General features: G+C 38.0%; 2 protein-coding genes across 3 annotated transcripts; one reads left to right on the top strand and one right to left on the bottom strand.

Annotated features, from left to right (window-relative positions):
• Positions 1 to 1,130: 1,130 nt before the first annotated feature.
• LOC130715024 (uncharacterized) lies at positions 1,131 to 3,053 on the top strand. Of its 2 annotated transcripts, none has more exons than XM_057565018.1 (2): positions 1,131 to 2,462; positions 2,566 to 3,053. In XM_057565018.1, the coding sequence occupies exons 1-2, from the start codon at positions 2,274 to 2,276 to the stop codon at positions 2,830 to 2,832; spliced, it is 456 nt and encodes a 151-aa protein (XP_057421001.1). In that variant the 5' UTR covers positions 1,131 to 2,273; the 3' UTR covers positions 2,833 to 3,053. Both variants share the same exon structure in this region; 1 of them encodes a protein (XP_057421001.1).
• Positions 3,054 to 3,303: 250 nt separating this feature from the next.
• LOC130713621 (uncharacterized) lies at positions 3,304 to 3,982 on the bottom strand. Its single transcript, XM_057563400.1, has 2 exons — positions 3,673 to 3,982; positions 3,304 to 3,578 (listed from the first exon to the last, which is right to left on the bottom strand). The coding sequence occupies exons 1-2, from the start codon at positions 3,829 to 3,831 to the stop codon at positions 3,363 to 3,365; spliced, it is 375 nt and encodes a 124-aa protein (XP_057419383.1). The 5' UTR covers positions 3,832 to 3,982; the 3' UTR covers positions 3,304 to 3,362.
• Between the last annotated feature and the right edge of the window lie 13,848 nt (positions 3,983 to 17,830).

Here is a 17,830-nt window from a genome sequence, read left to right as displayed (position 1 = left end):
CCACCTGAAAGTGTTGCTGCTAAGGTTACTCAACCTGAAAGTGTTGAGGTTTCTCAACCTGACACTGCTGAGGTTACTCAACCTGAAACTAAGAAGGTTAGTCAACCTGAAACTGCTGAAGTTGTTATTGATGCTAGCTTTGTGAGAAGGTCTGAACCTGAGGTTTCAAGCGAAGATGAAGATTATGATGGCGGTTCTGAAGAAGTTGAAGATGACAGTGACGTGAGCCTTGATGACAGTGACTATGATGAAGCCTTTGACTGGAGTCAAGTTCTTCCAGTAGATTACAAAGTCCCTAATGCTGTTTGCAAAAGCCCAATTGTTGCCTATTTTGAAGATTTTGTGGATGAGAATGGGAGTTCTGAAGACCTAGAAAGTCCAGCAGAGGATAGTGATGAAGAAATTGACAATGTAAAGAGGAAGTTTCCAAAGTTCAAGGCTGGAGATGATGATTCTGTGATCAAATTTGAGGTTGGCCAGATATTCACAAATGCTGATCTGTTTAGAAATGTTGTGAGGAACTATGCTTTGCAGAATAAGAAGGATCTTGTGTTTGATAAGAATGATACAAAGAGGATTGTGATAAAATGCACTGAAAAGTGTCCATTTTACTTGAGGGCTTCCAAGTATAAACAAAATAATTATTTTCAGATTGTCACATTTAAGGATGAGCACACATGCTATTTGAGTAATAGAAACCGACAAGCAAGGCCCAGTTTTCTTGCTAAGAAGTTTGTGCACCTTCTAAGGCACACCCCTCATATGAAACTGAAAGCTTTAGCTGAGGAAGCTAGACATAGGTGGAGTGTGAGGTTGAGCAGATATCAAGTATCTAGAGCTAGAGTGAAGGCTTTAGCTATGATTGAAGGGGCAACCTTGGAGCAATATAAGCATCTCAGGAGTTATGGTGAAGAGCTTAGAAGAAGCAATCCAGGAACCACTGTCAAAATCAAAACCATGGCAGGTGCTGGTGTAGCAGTATTTGAGAGGATATATGTATGCCTAGCTGCATGCAAAAAAGCCTTTGCCACCACATGGGTGCTTCCACTGTCAAAATCAAAACCATGGCAGGTGCTGGTGTAGCAGTATATGGGTGCTTCCTCAAAGGAGTTTATGGGGGGCAACTCTTGACTGCTGTTGGAAAGGATGGTAATAATCAGATGTATCCTATAGCATATGCAGTTGTAGAGGCTGAAACAAAAGATTCTTGGGAGTGGTTTGTGGACTTGTTACTGGCAGATTTAGACAGTATAGAGAGCAAGAGATGGTGCTTTATATCTGACCAGCAGAAGGTATATATTACTGCATTTTAATTACATTCTTACATGTTGGTTGAGCTGTTGTTTTAATTTTAAGACTAATTTTAATTACATTCTTACTTGTTGGTACTTGAATGTCTTGAATTACAGGGGCTTGTTCCTACACTGGCAGCAATGGATGAGAATGTTGATCACAGATTCTGTGTTAAACATCTCTATGGAAATTGGAGGAAGAAATACCCTGGACAGGAAATGAAAGGAGCACTTTGGTCTGCTGCAAGAGCAAATACTATGTCACATTGGGAGAAGACAATGGATAAGTTGAAAGAATTGAATGAGGAGGCTTGGAATGACATGAAGCAGATACCTATCAAACAATGGAGCAGAGCTGGCTATAGCACATACCCAAAATGTGACTTGCAAGTTAATAACATGTGTGAGGCCTTCAACAGAGCAATCCTAGAGTATAGGGATAAACCTATAATCAACATGCTTGAAGGATTGAAGTTCTATCTTACCAACAGGATTGTGAAGCAAAGGGATATGGTTATTAGGTACCAGGGTGATCTATGTCCAACCATTCAGAAGAAATTAGAGGTGTCTAAGAGAGACGCTGCTGCATGGCTTCCTTTATCTGCTGGAGACCCTAGGAATTCACTTTTTGAAGTAACTAATGGGACTTGGAAGTATGCAGTGAACTTGGATGCTAAATCTTGTGCATGCAGAAGGTGGGACCTAACTGGTATCCCTTGCTGCCATGTTGTAGCTTGCATATGGTACAACAACACCAGGCCTGAGGATTTTGTAGACCCTTATTACTGGTAATTGTGTTAATGTTGTATCTTGTATTACTGAAATTGTATGTTGCATATCTTGTATTACTGATATCATCTCATTTATGTGTTTAGGAAAAGTACGTTTTTGAGGACATATGAAAATATCATACTACCATCAAATGGTCCTGACTTGTGGCCTAATCCTGGGAATAATGTATTGCCAATCATCCCACCAGCAATGAGGAGGGCTCCTGGAAGACCAAAGAAAAAAAGGGTGAGGGCTGCTGATGAGCCCAGAGATCCACATAAGCTGCAAAGGTTTCAATCAACTGTCTTTTGTGGCAACTGTAGAAGGGCAGGCCACAACATCAGATCATGCAAGGCAAAAACAGCTGCTGATATTGTTATTCCACCAGGAGGGAATAAGGTAATGATTTGCAACAACTAACTTATTAATTTGTTTTAAATTTATTTTCCTTTCCAACTTTTTTTTATTTCAGCTCTGGTTATTTCATGTTTGGAACTAACAGAAACAGAAGAAGAAGACTAAAGAGGCAAGTGGCAGTGGAACAACTGAGGGAGCAACAACTCAGCAACCACCCCTAAACCCAACTAATGGAGCATCTCAGCAACAACCCCAGGGAGCATCTCAGCAACCACCTCAAGGAGCACAATTCAATGTTGGTGTCTTGACTCAAGAAGTTCCATCACAGGGAGGAAGCTCAAGAAATGAAGTGGGAACTACATCAAGGACCAAAAAGAGGTCAAGAGCATCATTGAGTGTTGTGGAAACTTAAGACAGTCTCACTTGAAGAAGGCTGCAACATTATGTGTTTTGATTAAGTGGGAACTAGTTAGGCATATTTTGATGTTTTGGTCCCTTTAATTATGATGTTTTGTGAACCTTAGTTATGATGTTGTGGGAACCTTAATTATGTAATTTGTTATGTTCCTAACTTACCTTTGAAGGTTATGAACCTAAATTATGTATTTTGTGGTGTTTTAATTAAGCATGATACCTTTGGAGCTTCAAAGGTTGTGTTAATTAAGTATGATTTGGTTTCTGTGGACATGATTTGGTTTCTGTGAACATGATTTGGTTTCTGTGTTAATTAAGGATGATGTGGTTTCCTTGTTTTGTAACATGCATCAGGATAGATAGCAAGCCATAGCAAAATTAAGGTAATATAGCAACATAGAAACATAGACTTTAGACTAAACTGTGAGAATTCTCATTGCATTAGAATATCAAGTAGCAATTAGGCTACCAATTACATTCCACCATAACCAAGTAGGCTTAATTCCTAACCAGTACATGACATGAGCCCTATTTCCTAAGGTAAATTTTCAGCAACAACATTACAATCACAAGCAGAAAAACTGCACTAAGTCCCCACCCAATGACACAACACCTAGTCAAATAGATCTCCTTCTTCTTATGCACTTCAAGCTTGCGGATTAGCCCAGAAATAACCTTCCTATCACGTACATTGCCTTCCCCATCATACCAATGAAAATATGAGCACAACCTCCTCCCATAAACCTGAAAAGGAAACCCAGAAATATTACAAACATTGTCAATGATATTTTCCAAACTAAGATGAAAAGGAAACCCAGTTTCGATTGTCAAAACTTACTTGATATTTTCCACATCCATAGAATCGCCGGCCAGCATTTTCACCCACCCAACATGTAACTAGTTTCGACTCAGCCCCACAATCGCAAACCCTTGTCGTTCCTCGAACAGACCCATGGGTCATGGAGCTTCCACTTGACATTTGGCTTCCTCTTTCCATCTATCGCAGCAGCGACTTCCTGGGGGGAATCGGTTCTTCAAGCTACTGCTATCGTCTTCTCCCTCGCACCGGTTCTTCAAACTACTGCTATCTTCTTCTCCCTTTCTTTTCTCTTCAACAATGGTGAAATTAGGGTTCAAGTTGGGTTCAATTTGGGGGATCGGGTCTTATGAATTGGGGGGGGGGGGTGATTTTCATGAAAAAATAATTGCTTAAAGAAAATATAATAACACGTGGCCGCCACGTCAATTAATGAAGCCACTTCCGTTTGGTCAACAGACGGAAGCTAACGGAAGGGCTTCGTTAGCACAGTTTTGTAACAAAGGGGAGCTTGACCGCAACTTTTATACACGGGGGGTGCGGATCGCCCATTCTTGAAACATCAGGGGCCCAAACTGGAATTAAGCCAAAATTATATTTTTAAAATTTTTTTTTTGAATGAAATAATTGAGTTGGAAAGATTAGGATAAACGAAAATCGTCCGGACCAATCAAACGGAGCCAAGTGTCCCACTGCAGCCCCTCTCTCTCTCCTCTGACGCGTGCATGGCACGCGCCTGTTGGTGCCCAACCAGGGCGTGCCACGCGTCCCACTTCTGGAGCCACTGGGTCCCACAGCGCAGCCAACCTGACACGTTACGCGCCTTGTCGGCGCGTGTGTGGCACGCGCCTGTCGGTCACCAACCAGGGCGTGCCATGTGGCTCCGAACGCAGGTTTCAGCTGTGTTGAATTTTTTCAACTCCTCTCTCCCCCTTTCAACTTTCAACACTTATTTTAAACACCATTACACACACATTTCAACATTAAACACACCCCTTTCAACACCATTAAAGATGGTCTAAGTCAAGTTTTGTAGCACGTATAAACATGAGTGAAATCGCACAAGAATGAAGGAATGACAAGATGTAACCATTTCAGCATGAGGCCCAAAATCTCTCAAGGTAAAGTATATATACTACAATGAATTCAACTAATCAATCTGCAAAGCAATCATATGAACTCAAAATGCAAGAAACTTCATCCAATAAAGTGTTGAAACTTTTAGCTAAAAGTGATGGTTTTGCCAAAAACTCATTATCCCTAAAACTCATGGAAAAAAAGTGTTGATTTTTATTTTCAAAGAGAAAGGGAGTTAAGAAATTAAAAACAGAATTAAAAATAATCCTAACTAAAATTCTCACCCCACATTTAAATTACACATTGGCTTCAATGTGATGCACAAATTCGCAAGTAGTATGGACAAGTGTAATACAAACGAAGGAAAGGGAAGAATTATATGATCAATTAACCGCACTATCCTATGTGCGGGTCAAAGTAAATTTGCAAATAAATGTATAACAAGGTATCAAGACACCAAAATCGATTTCAGAGGACTCAGATTAATTAATTGAAATAAGAGTAGGCAATAAATGGGGGTTGGTTTGTTAGCAATTAAAAAATGCAGTATAATAAATAGAGATCATTAGATAGAGAAAATGTCAATTTTAATGAAATAATCATTTAATTTGCAGCGGACTTTTCTTGATCATAAAAGATTATAGGGTTGCCTCGTTTGGAAACACAGCTTAACTAAGCACTTATAATCATATTCATAAGCTATTTTAAAAAATTTATTGAAATAAATCGAAAATAAATTATATATAAGTATAAGTTCTTTTTCATAAGCTATCATGAGTAGTTTATGAAAATAAGCTCAAAACAGTTTATGGTAGGCCATAAGCTGCTTATGGTAGGCCATAAGCTATTTGCATAAGCTCTCTCAAACACTGACATAAGAGTATATGCTATCAGATAAGTTCAAATAAACTCTTCCAAACGGAGCATGCTTAGTCTCCGTAAAATAATGAATTTTTTAATTTTGTCTCTCTTTTAACTTTACATTGATTTTGATCCCTTAAAATAGGGAGTTATTGAATTTACTTACTCAATCCATTTTTGTGATGGTGTATACAAAGCATCACATCCATCTCTTAATGGCTATACTTTAATTTGTTAAAAGCTATCATCTTTCACATAAAAATGGCGAGATGGATACATAAAAGGAAAGGTCTCACCATGTTATAACCTATATATCTCTCGCTGCATAATAATTGGACATAACGTATTGATCACACCCTTTTGTAAGTATCGATCATGGAGCATAACCAGCAACATGACTTGTAACTTTTCTCCACCCTAGTCCAACCCAAACCCAACCTTTCTCAGTGGAGGGTTGAGAATTACGCACACGAAAAGTGCGTGGGGTAAGAGAATTTCCACAAATGGATAAAAGGAATGGGGCAGGGTTTTAACCAGTTAGGCGCTGAGTAGTGACCTGGGTTATCCAACTAGGGCCAGAAATTAGGGTGCTAGACCTGCATGTAGCTGGGTTATGGGTCCTTCGTAATTGATGGTTTCTGATCAAAGGACCTGACCCTTTTAACTACTACTACTGTCTACTAGGATTGGGTTAATTGTGGGGTTTATGACAGTGAATTCACATACGTGCCCTTCTTATCACAAAGGTCAGGGAGGGAGAAAATTGTTTTCTTTTGCTTCTACAACCCAATTTGTGTGCTGGGCCCTTCATTATCTGATGGTTAGAAGCAGCTAACTTCAAGTCTTCAACCATGTCGTGTATATTTACAAGAAAAATGTTACAACAATAACGATGGAAATGGAAAATATTGGGTACACATCTCTCCACCCTTTTAAATAAATTTTAAGAATGACAGAAAGTGAAATGAATGATATGATAAGTGATGTATGTGATATAACGCATATGCGAGAGATAGAAGAAAAACAGAATGAAAATGAATTACTTCCTCCGTTCCTATATATAAGTCACAAATAACTAATTCTCTTAGATTAAGAAAAGTAGTTACTAGTAATAAATTTGTAAAAAAAATGATTTACTTTCCTAGATTACCCTTATTTACTTTCCTATGATTTTCTCTCTCCAAGTTAATACTTCTAAAGTTTATCATATCTTTCATATTAAATATGATGGTAAATTTGGAAAAAAATATTTAATGCTTCCTAGATATTAGAAAGTGACTTATATTTTGTAACAAAAATTTTTCAAAAAATGTGACTTATAATAGGGAACGAAGGGAGTATAAAATAAAGGAATGTATGAAAATGAATTATTAGTGAATGAAAATATGAAAATATCATAACTCAATAATGATCATGAATCTCGTCTTATCGAAGTCAGGGTTTGCCTATAAGCACTCTTGCTATAAACACTTACTACATTTTCTTAACATTCTTTTATTTGTTATTTCAAATTTATGTGGTTTTCATTAAAAATGTGAGTCTTAGTTATGTTATTAGAGGAAAGAAGGTTGTTCACTTTTTATATCATTCTTCTGCCAGGAATGGCTCTATGGTACTCAAAATTGACCTTGAAAAGACATACAATAAGTTATCATTATATATTTGATCATGAATTGTGTTTCTTCTTCCAAGCTTGCGTTCCTATAGAATGGCTCTTTTCTCCCTTGGTTTTAACCAAATAGGGGCCTCGGGCACGTGATCTAATGTCTTCGTACTTGTTTATTTTATGTAAGGAGGAACTTTCTATTCGCCACCAACACGCAGTGCCCCTCTTAACGTCAGGCAAATTGCTCTCAGATACACATAGTGTCGAAGATATTGACAGAGTTTGGGCAACGGCTATAGGCTATAGCAGCATGTCCCATGCTGCATCAAGAAATATTAATTTGTCACATTGTTTCTTACAACAAATATTTCAAGCTATATATATCGTCATTAGTTAATTACTTGATCTAAATATAAATATTCGACTTTTAACTGAACGGAAAGAATTTTGAATTTGAAACAATAGCCCTTTTAATTACTATTGACATAGAAATTCAGCTAGTAGTTTGCTTCAAATTGCCTGTTTATTTCTGTGATCGAGGACATTCACCTAGATGAAGGTAAAGTCTTGGTGCCAAGGACCATGTTCATTTCATTTGGCAGTGTTGCTTAAACAGGCATGACGCATACTTCAACCTAGCTAATGGTTTTCGTTTTTATCTTTTCAAAAGATCAATACTTCCCCATTCCCCAACTTTCTTATGCTAATTTCAGCTTAATTTCTAAATATATAATTGATGTTGGATTTCACACTCTGATTGGTATTTGTGGGAAAATTCAAAATCCACATCCACGATATATAACCCCTGAATATAGCCGGTATCCTATCTTATTTGCTATGGTCCAGGCCCCTTCTCAAGATAATGATGTATTATTAGAAACTCCTATTTGGTATGTGTGTGTGTGTGTTTTATGAGAATTTGTTTTAGCTTATATATTTAGCATTGGCCTGACGCTAATTTGTGCTATCCAGCATCAGGTAAACCAACGAAAAGCCAACACCAGACGTTAAAATGCAGGTGTGTTTCATGTCGGCTTGATTAACGCAGCGAGCAGATGTTTAGCATCTACTAGCCGACCACTAGAGTTTGTGTTAAGTTGAAGGTAAACTCAGCAAGGATTGTCCATCGAGCGGTTTAGGGCCTTCAATGTCGGTTTCGTTGTGTGAAAAACACCACAAACCCATGCCCACAACCGTCTGGTGCAACATATAGGTTTCAACGGTGCGAGTTGAACAGGTTGCGGGTTGAACGATTCAGTTAATTCGGATATCAAGCAACAAAAAAATCACAAACAATCAAAGCCGAAATTGAGAAATAAAGGAAACTTTCTTCAATAATCCATTCCAATGAAATGATATATAACTAAAAATAACAAAACAGGAAAAGAGATGAGAATGAGAAACCATTGTCTGATGCTCCATCTTCATCTTTATCTTCATCATCATCTTCTTCTTGCTTGCTTCAATGAATAGTTAAGAGAGGTGGCAGAAGAAATGAACATTTGCACACTAGAAAGAAATCATTTTTATAACAGATCAAGTCGTAGGAAAGGTGCGATAGGGCAAGGTGAAGCACATGGAGACAAAGATCATAGGTTTAGGTGTGGTGGGGTGCGGTGGCACAAGGTGAATCACATGGAGAGGGATATTAGGGTTCCAAGGGTAGTGGGTGCGGCGCAAAAAAGAGAAAATGTTAGGATTTGAGACTTTAATAAGGGAACAAGAGGAGGTTTTGAAGTTAGAATGTGAGAGATGACGACATGACACAAGCGAAGATCATCAGGGTTCGATCCATTTGGGGTTAGGGCGGCAAGGACATGGTGGTGGTTGGAGCTTGGTCATGGTTCGTTATGTTGTGAGTGGGGAAAGAGAGGAGGGAAGAGGAAGACGAATAGCAGCGACGCATGGTGATGGTGGACTTGTGGCGGCACCAGATAGGGTTTGCTCAATAAACTGGGAAGAGGAAGACGATAAATACTTAGACAGGAGAGTGAGTGGTACGGCGGCAGAATGTGACTAAGGTTGGAGAAATTTTCTTAAAAGGTTATGGTTGAGCCCTTTACTCACTAAGTTGGGCCCATGCTGAGTTTTTTTTTTTGACAATAAGAAAAACACTCCTTAAAATGGTCTCAAATGGAGTTGCAGGAAATACAAACCTTAACAACCAAGTGAAGCATATGACTTTTTGGTATACTGTTTGGTAGAGTAAGAGTCACTTCAATCTTTCATTTCATTCCAAATATCCCTAGCTAGCTTCATTAAAATTCATTTTAAATAACCCATTTAATGAATCAACTAAAGAAGGGGGTCTACAATTCTAAGTGGAACATGAGAAATTTCATTAGAGTTTTCACTCAGAACAACAACAATAATGATATGTTCACACTCCATTTTTAACACACCCCTTTTCACACATTTTTATATTTATGTTTCTCCTTTTTTTATCTATCACATTTAATATTTCCTCTCTCTTACATGCGTTTTCTTTTCTTCATATCTCTTTTCTCCTTCTACCACCTTCCACCCAAAAAAGGTGTGAAAACAACATTATTCTAAGTCTTAAAGTTTTGGTGCAGTTGGATTTAGACCACTTACAATGGTCTGTTTTTTCTCTTGTTTAATGTTGTTGAAACTTGTTTAATACTTACAATGGTCTGTTGAATATTGTTGAAGGAGGGAAAATGTTGAATGGTTTCAACATTGTTGAGAGAGCCATCCGGAGCCACGTGGCAGCTCCGGATTGGAGCACGTTGGGCGCGTGCACGACACGCGCCGACAAGGCGCGTGTCGTGTCAGTTGGAGAGGAGAGAGAGGACAGAGAGGATAGGATGGGACGCGTGGCAGCGTCCCATTGGCGGACCGGATTTTTTTTTTTTAAAAACTTTAAACTGAATTATCTTGTTGAAAAAAAATAATTTTAATTTTTTTTTTTTACCAAAATTCATAACTTTTTTTTCTCTATAAATAGAGACTTGGTTTGTTAGATTTGGACACAGAAAAAAAAACCAAGTTTTTCCCCATCTTATTATCTCTCTCACCATCTTATTATCCTTCTATTAGCATTTGTTTTGAAATGGATCCCAACAATCATCATTACAACACCCAGAATTCTTCAAGCTACCCAATTTCCAACCAAAATCCCAACAACTATGAAGATCCAAATCAATTTTCTTACCCACGTCCTCAAAATCCCACCAATTATCAGGTCCCACATCAATTCTCCAACCAACGTCCTCAAAATCCAAACTATTTTCAAGTCCCACATCAATTCTCCAACCAACATCCTCAAAATCCAAACTATTATCCAGATCCAAATCAATATTCGAACCAGTCATCATTTGTTCCAAACTTTCATCCATCTTATGGATCTGTGAGATATCCATCTCAAACACCCCAGTCTAGTGGTTATATGCCAATGGTTCGTGAAAATTTTCCTAGTGTTGATGGACCGGAATTTCCGGAATTTTCAACACAAGTCAATCTTGGTGACGGGTCAGCTGATAATGAAGTCAATGAAGTCACTCCTAAGAGCAAAAAAACGCATGCACCCGCATGGAACACTGCACAAAATTTGGTGCTAATTAGTGGGTGGATTAACTGTGGAACAAGCAGTGTTGTGGGGAAAAACCAGAAAGGAGAAACATTTTGGAGAGATATTGCTGAGTATTGTAATGAGCATTGCTCATTCGATCCTCCGCGTGATGGAATTGCATGTCGAAACCGTTGGAATTATATGAACAAAATACTGGGTAAATGGATTGGCGCTTATGATGCCGCTAAGCGTCAACAAGGAAGCGGTTGGTCGGATAATGATGTTTTGGCAAAAGCGCAGGAATTATTCGCATGTGGGAAGAATGTTCAATTTACTTTGATGGAAGAATGGATCGCTCTCCGTGATCTACCACGTTTTTGTAGTCAAGTAGGAGGAAATGGTGGCTCAGCAAGTAGTGGATCTAAGAGATCTCACGACAGTGATGCATGTGGCTCAACCACTATAGGATCAATTCCTCGTCCAATGGGTAGGGAGGCAGCTAAAAGAAAGAATAAAAAGAAAAGTAAAGAACCTGTCGTTGAGGAGAAGGGGAAAGTTTGGGTTGAATACAAAGATTTGAAGGCTCAAGAGATTGCACGAATTGATAAGCTAACAATGGTGCAAGAACAGACTAACCAATTGATGAAAACCAATTTGTATCTCAAGCTAAGTTCTGAAGAGGATCTCGATGACCGTAAGAAAGAGCTGTTGAGTAAGTTGGCCCAAGACCTATTTGGTAATTAATTTCAATCGAGTATTTGTCTGTATTCAGTCAAACCCGCCAGTGGTGTCAAGTCTGTGGTGTTTGCTTTAACCATTTGTCAGTGTTGTCGTCAAGTATGTTGTGTTTGCTTTAATAATTTGTCAGTGATGGCAAGTCTGTAATGTTCGGCTTTAATGTATGAGTTATTGTGTTTGAATATGTTCCACTCAATTCGAATCTACTCCTTTTCCGATTATTAACTCTAGTGGGTAACTTGTTTCGAATCTGTTAGTGGTGTCAAGTCGGTGGGGTTTGCTTTAATAATTTGCCAGTGGTGTCAAGTCTGCAGTGTTCGGCTTTAGTGTATGGGTTATTGGGTTTGAATATGTTCCACTCAATTCGAATCTACTCCTTTTCCGATTATTAACTCTAGTAGGTAACTTGTTTCGAATCTGTTAGTGGTGTCAAGTCGGTGGGGTTTGCTTTAATAATTTGCCAGTGGTGTCAAGTCTGCAGTGTTCGGCTTTAGTGTATGGGTTATTGGGTTTGAATATGCTCCACTCAATTCGAATCTAGTCCTTTTCCGATTATTAACTCTAGTGGGTAACTTGTTTTGAATCCGTCAGTGTCCACCATTCAATTTACTTATATATATGGATTCATAGATCAATTTATGTACCAATATCCAAAACCTCTTACTTTCTACTTCGAATTTCACAACAAATGGATCCTTTTGATCCTTTTGAGAATCCTTGTGAAAATCCTTTTGATATTGCAACATACCTTCAAAATTCTCAACTTGAAGAAGCTTTTATACTCAACCAATTAGGGTTGGGTCCAAACCAAAATTTGGAAGATAGTGCACCTCGTAGAAAGTATGTCCGTAGAGATCATGCAGCAGCAAACCGAAGGCTAATTGACGACTACTTTGCCAATGAGCCTACATATGACGATTCAATGTTTCGTCGTCGGTACCGGATGCAAAAACACGTTTTCCTTCGAATCGTTGCGGACCTTTCAAGTAGTGATAACTACTTCACCCAGCGAGTTGATGCAGCCAAGAAAGAAGGTATATCACCCTTAGCAAAATGTACCACAGCAATGCGAATGTTAGCATATGGTGTGGCAGCAGATGCAGTCGATGAGTACATCAAAATAGGAGGTACTACAGCACTGGAGTGTTTACGTAGATTCTGTAATGGAATCATACGATTGTATGAGCACGAGTACCTGAGAGCACCAACTCAAGAGGACCTGCAAAGAATACTACAGGTTAGTGAACAAAGGGGGTTCCCAGGCATGATCGGGAGTATTGACTGCATGCACTGGGAGTGGAAAAATTGTCCTAAAGCATGGGAAGGTCAATTTACTAGAGGGGATAAGGGAACCACTACAGTTATTCTTGAAGCAGTTGCATCTCATGATCTATGGATCTGGCATGCCTTTTTTGGATGTCCGGGAACGTTGAACGACATAAACATTCTAGATCGATCACCAGTGTTTGATGATGTGGAACAGGGAAAGGCTCCAACTGTGAGTTTCATTGTGAATCAACGTCCCTATAATATGGCATACTATCTAGCTGATGGTATCTACCCTTCTTATCCAACTTTCGTCAAATCGATCAGACTTCCTCAAAGTGAACCGGATAAGTTGTTTGCACAAGTTCAGGAGAGATGTCGGAAGGACATCGAACGTGCATTTGGAGTTCTTCAAGCTCGTTTTAAAATCATCCGTGAACCAGCTCGTTTGTGGGACATAGCTGATTTGGGTATCATTATGAGGTCATGCATCATATTACATAATATGATTGTTGAGGATGAACGAGATACATTTGCTCAACGTTGGACCGATTTTGAGCAATCTGGGGAAGGTGGATCTAGTACACCGCAACCATACTCGACCGAGGTGTTACCCGCTTTTGCAAATCATGTGCGTGCTAGATCCGAGTTGCGTGATTCGAACGTTCATCACGAACTGCAAGCAGATCTAGTGAAGCACATATGGACAAAGTTTGCAAATGCTTCGTGATGGAAGATGATTTGTATCGTACTAATTACGTTATTTGTGTGTTGTGTGCTTAGTTTGTTGTCTTGCATTTTAAGTTAAGAAAATAAAATATATTATTGTGTGCTTCGTTTATCGTCTTCCATTTTTTAGTTAAGGAAATAAAATAAATTATTATCTATATTAAAAAAAATTAATTCGTTAAGTGTTTATTATTTAATTTAATTTAAAATAATAATTGTAATTTTATGTAAATAAAAAAAACAAAAACATAAAATTAAATAAAAATATGAAATAAAAAGTGGTGGGGTAGGGTGAGTGGTGGGGTAGGGTGTTGAGAGAGAAAACCATTGGAGTGGGTATTTGTTGAAAGTGTGTTGAATTGGAGAGAGAAGATGATGTGGAGTGTTGGGAAGAGAAAAAGTGGTGTTGAATGGAAAATTTTTGTTTAAACCATTGTACATGGTCTTAGTGATTTACATCCCTTGCTAATTAAATAACTAATTGAGCTCAACAGAAAATGAAAAAGACACCTTTGTAGCGAGGCACAGGCTAATTAAGTGGTAGGCATGGGCATCAACGACAATGATTAACTAACGTGTAATGCTTAAAGCAAGGAAGAGCTCCTCATTTGCATGGGTTTGGCCTAGAGAATTTATGGTCTAGGCTAGAAAGTATAAAGATGTTCCCCTAATTGGTTAGGCACAGAGATCAGGATTAGCAAATACTTGCTATCAAAGAAAACAGGTCATAATTGTGATAGGACCCTAACAGCAAAGTCAAAACTTGGGTAGGCAATGTAATTTGCGGTTTGTAGCGTGAAAAGATGAACATACTTAAAAACACCATGCAACTTTCCATATGAAAGCACATTTGTCATGCACTTGTCTCTCTTATTGTAGTTAATTGTCAACATTAAAAAAACAACAAAGGTTGCCCCGTATATATGTGCGGTAATGAGGTATTCCCTTAATGAATCTGGTTCAACATAATTTTGATTAAAATCCCTCACTACTAAGGGTGTTTATCGTTGGGTAAAATTAGGTTGGGAAAAATAAAGTTTGCTATATAAATATAATTATGTTTTTTAGTATGGCTCATGGGTACGATCAATGGGCGAGCGACCGCAGCGAGCCTCGCCCTTGCGTTTGGCCCAACTGTTTTGGAGTACGATTTGGGATGTGGGGGGTGCGAGGGGCTTTGCCTCCTTGGTACAGTCCAGAGGTATTGTGGTAATCTGAATCATTAGTATCTCTATATAAATATGTTTGTAACACCGAATTAAACCTAAGTATTGTATATAGAACGAATCAATAAAATTGAACTTTAACTACTCTACACTCGCAGACGTAAGTAATTTGGTCAAACCGTGTGACCAAGTCTTGTGTGTTTCTCTCTACTTTGATTATGTATTCGCGTTACGATTCTAAAAATGTTTGATAGAATTAAGTTTATAAAAGAATGGACTTTTGTTTACAAATGATGTGTAAAAGTATTTATTTTAAATGCATGTTGACATGAAGATGCATGGTTGAGGGTTTTGGGTGTGGTTCGGTCCATTATTTTACGGGTAAATGTGATGACAATGATTATGTTGTGATCTTATTGTATAGTATGCTAGTCCGACCCAATTAAGGCGTGCGCATGGTGCTCTGGTGGTTGAGGTGGTTGTCGGTACTGCTAGAGTTGGCCATAAATCGTTGTTGTCGCTTTTGAAGGGGATTTGCTATATTATTGTACAAAAAAATTAAGTGTAAGGATATTTATCTTATTTACATCTATTAAACTTACAAGTTTTTTTTTATAATCCAAAGTAATATTAATAAGGCACAAGGGGTGTCACCCAAGTACTAGGAGATTTACCTTTCTTCTAGCCTCGGTGTTGGATTCAAAAGCATGTTGGGGCGGCTGGCTCTTTTCCATTACTTGGCTCCGATCTTTAGCAGGTGGGGGAGGTGGCTCTTTTCCATCATTTGGCTACCATTTGCAGCAAGTGATGATTCTTGTGTAAGGTCAAAACAAGTTCTCACACAATTAGGAGAAGAAATGTTTTAATGATGAGATAATACGACAAAGCAACTATTTAAGATCAACATGAAGAATGAGAAAGGAAAATGAAAATTAAGGAGAACGAAACCCCGAAGAAAAGTCAACTAAAGTATACAAAACCAAGAGACTATCTCTATCAAGCATTATCATCATCTCCTAGTATCGTTCGCACAAGCACGGTCTGATCTCTATATCGTCCAAGAAGACATTATCCATAGCTTGGGTCGTCCAAAGCTTCATTGTCTATTTTTTACATTGACCAAAGACTCAACCCTTGGCTGGAACTCTTATCCAAAGAATCCAATTACAAAAGTGACAAATAGTCATGAAGTCTAAACTAAGTGAAACAAAGGCAAATCGTTAGCTAGCTGAAGAAAGAGAAACAACGAGATAAATGTTTAGTTCTTTGTATACTAGTGAGATAAATCACGGGTTGATCTCCGACTTCATACACACAATCTAAAAATTGAACTCTAAATTAAATGTTTAAAGAACACAACTATCAACCAATTTTATTAAACTTTCTTTGTATAAATCAAACATAATGTTAGAGCTCTTGCACATTTTATGACCACACTGATGTTTATCCTATCTTAAATAGATATCACTACTTCTCTGATCATCTCGCCTAGGATAGAGATCCAAGTCAAGGGACTATCACCTTCACATACTAGCTTTTGGAATTGGACTTAGATCAATCTCGTATGGTAAACCTAGTTTGAGAAGTATCTTACTCTTACAAGAACCGTTGGGCATTTCACATTAGTTGACAAATGTGGGGATTGTTTTCTTAAACACATACATACCCCCACAATGCTGAAAAACAGTGCAATGACAGTATATTGGCCTCTTAACTCCGTACTAGAAACAGTGCACTAAAGTAGTATGCGAATCTATCTATCTAATGTCACGGTCAAACAGACAAAATCATCACAAGACCCTATATAGAAAAATGAGATCATCAGTGGCAATAGGATAGGATGACATTAATTAATTAACTATGTGAAAAGAAAAGAAAAAAGTTAATCCAATTAAAATTAAGCAGAAGGATATATATGAGATTTGGTGAAATAGAAGGGGACAGAATAGACATCCGCCCGGAAATACAGGGAGGCCGTACGGGTCACAAAACAAAAGTGAGTCACTCTCTTACTACAGTACAGTCTTTGTTGTTCTTGTAGCTTTTCCTTTTCTCTGCCACACATCACACCCAACAGTCTCAGCATTGCAGCAGCTGCAACACTGCACCATGCAGACCAACGAGCAAAAGGGCAAACAAACAACACTCATCATAATTAAGGTGATTAAATTCCAAAAAACAAAAACAAAGAATATCCTTTTTTTTTGTTCAACTTGGCACATTTAAAAAAAATGGTAAAACAGAGAGAAATAACCTTCAGGTTATTGGGTAGAACGTCACTTACATATTGGGAAAATTGACAGAGGTTTACTCCATAATAGGACCGTCGAGAGATCTTCCCAAAAAGGATTACCACCATCAATAAAAATCGATCATTTGCTAAGTGCATAAGATGAAAAACTATAAGCAATTCTCTTAACTTTTATAATTGTTCACTATGATTTTAACTTCATTCTATACTTGTATCTAAAGATACACTAAAAGCAAATCAAACATATATCCATAGAGCTATTTTAGAAAAGAAAAAATAAACCATATGTTCAATGATTCAATGATGATGCAATCTTGTTCAATTGCAATAGAATTACTTTGAGCAATAAACCTAAGTATTTAATGCACTTGCGTTTCTACCGAATAAAACACATTTTTTAAGAGTCCTAACAAGACTAATATTAACACTTTTTTTAAACACTAATTTATTTATTCATTGAAATTTATGTAAATCTCATTTTTTTTGTTACAAAAAATAGTAGAAATAAGAGAAAACACCTCCAGACTACCGGGCAGGGTGCCAATGACATGCCGGAAAGACCAACAGAGACCTACTTCTGGAATGAACGTCGAGAAATATCTCCGAGATGAGTTGCCCACTTAACTTAATGTAACTCTTCTTGATGTCATTTGTCATGCTTTTTTGTTTTAAGGAAGAAATACCATTTTTATGTGACTTCAACTTAAATCCCAATGAAAGCTTGATTTGATGCCTACCCAAAACCATTCATTCATTCATTCACTCACTCACTTCTCTCTCCACAGCCAAAGAGAAAGTAAAAGGAGAGTGTAGTTGCATCTGCAATTCAAATGAATCTCTCTCCTCGCTCCTCTGCTAGGGTTTCTAGCAGTATGACGTAGTGTGAGTTTTCCCCCAAGTTTTCTCTTGGTTTTCTACCCTAAGTGGACTCTGACCTACCCTCTGTGGCTTTT

This window comes from Lotus japonicus, chromosome 4 (assembly GCF_012489685.1).
Source record: "Lotus japonicus ecotype B-129 chromosome 4, LjGifu_v1.2".
Taxonomy (NCBI): Eukaryota; Viridiplantae; Streptophyta; class Magnoliopsida; order Fabales; family Fabaceae; genus Lotus; species Lotus japonicus.
This window is presented reverse-complemented; position numbering and strand designations above follow the sequence as displayed.

Coding starts and splice junctions, on each gene's coding strand:
- LOC130715024 (XM_057565018.1), top strand. CDS start 2,274: ATGAGGAGGGCTCCTGGAAGACCAAAGAAAAAAAGGGTGAGGGCTGCT. Junction 2,463..2,565: donor TTCCACCAGGAGGGAATAAG/GTAATGATTTGC, acceptor TGGAACTAACAG/AAACAGAAGAAGAAGACTAA.
- LOC130713621 (XM_057563400.1), bottom strand. CDS start 3,831: ATGGAAAGAGGAAGCCAAATGTCAAGTGGAAGCTCCATGACCCATGGG. Junction 3,579..3,672: donor ATGGATGTGGAAAATATCAA/GTAAGTTTTGAC, acceptor TTTCCTTTTCAG/GTTTATGGGAGGAGGTTGTG.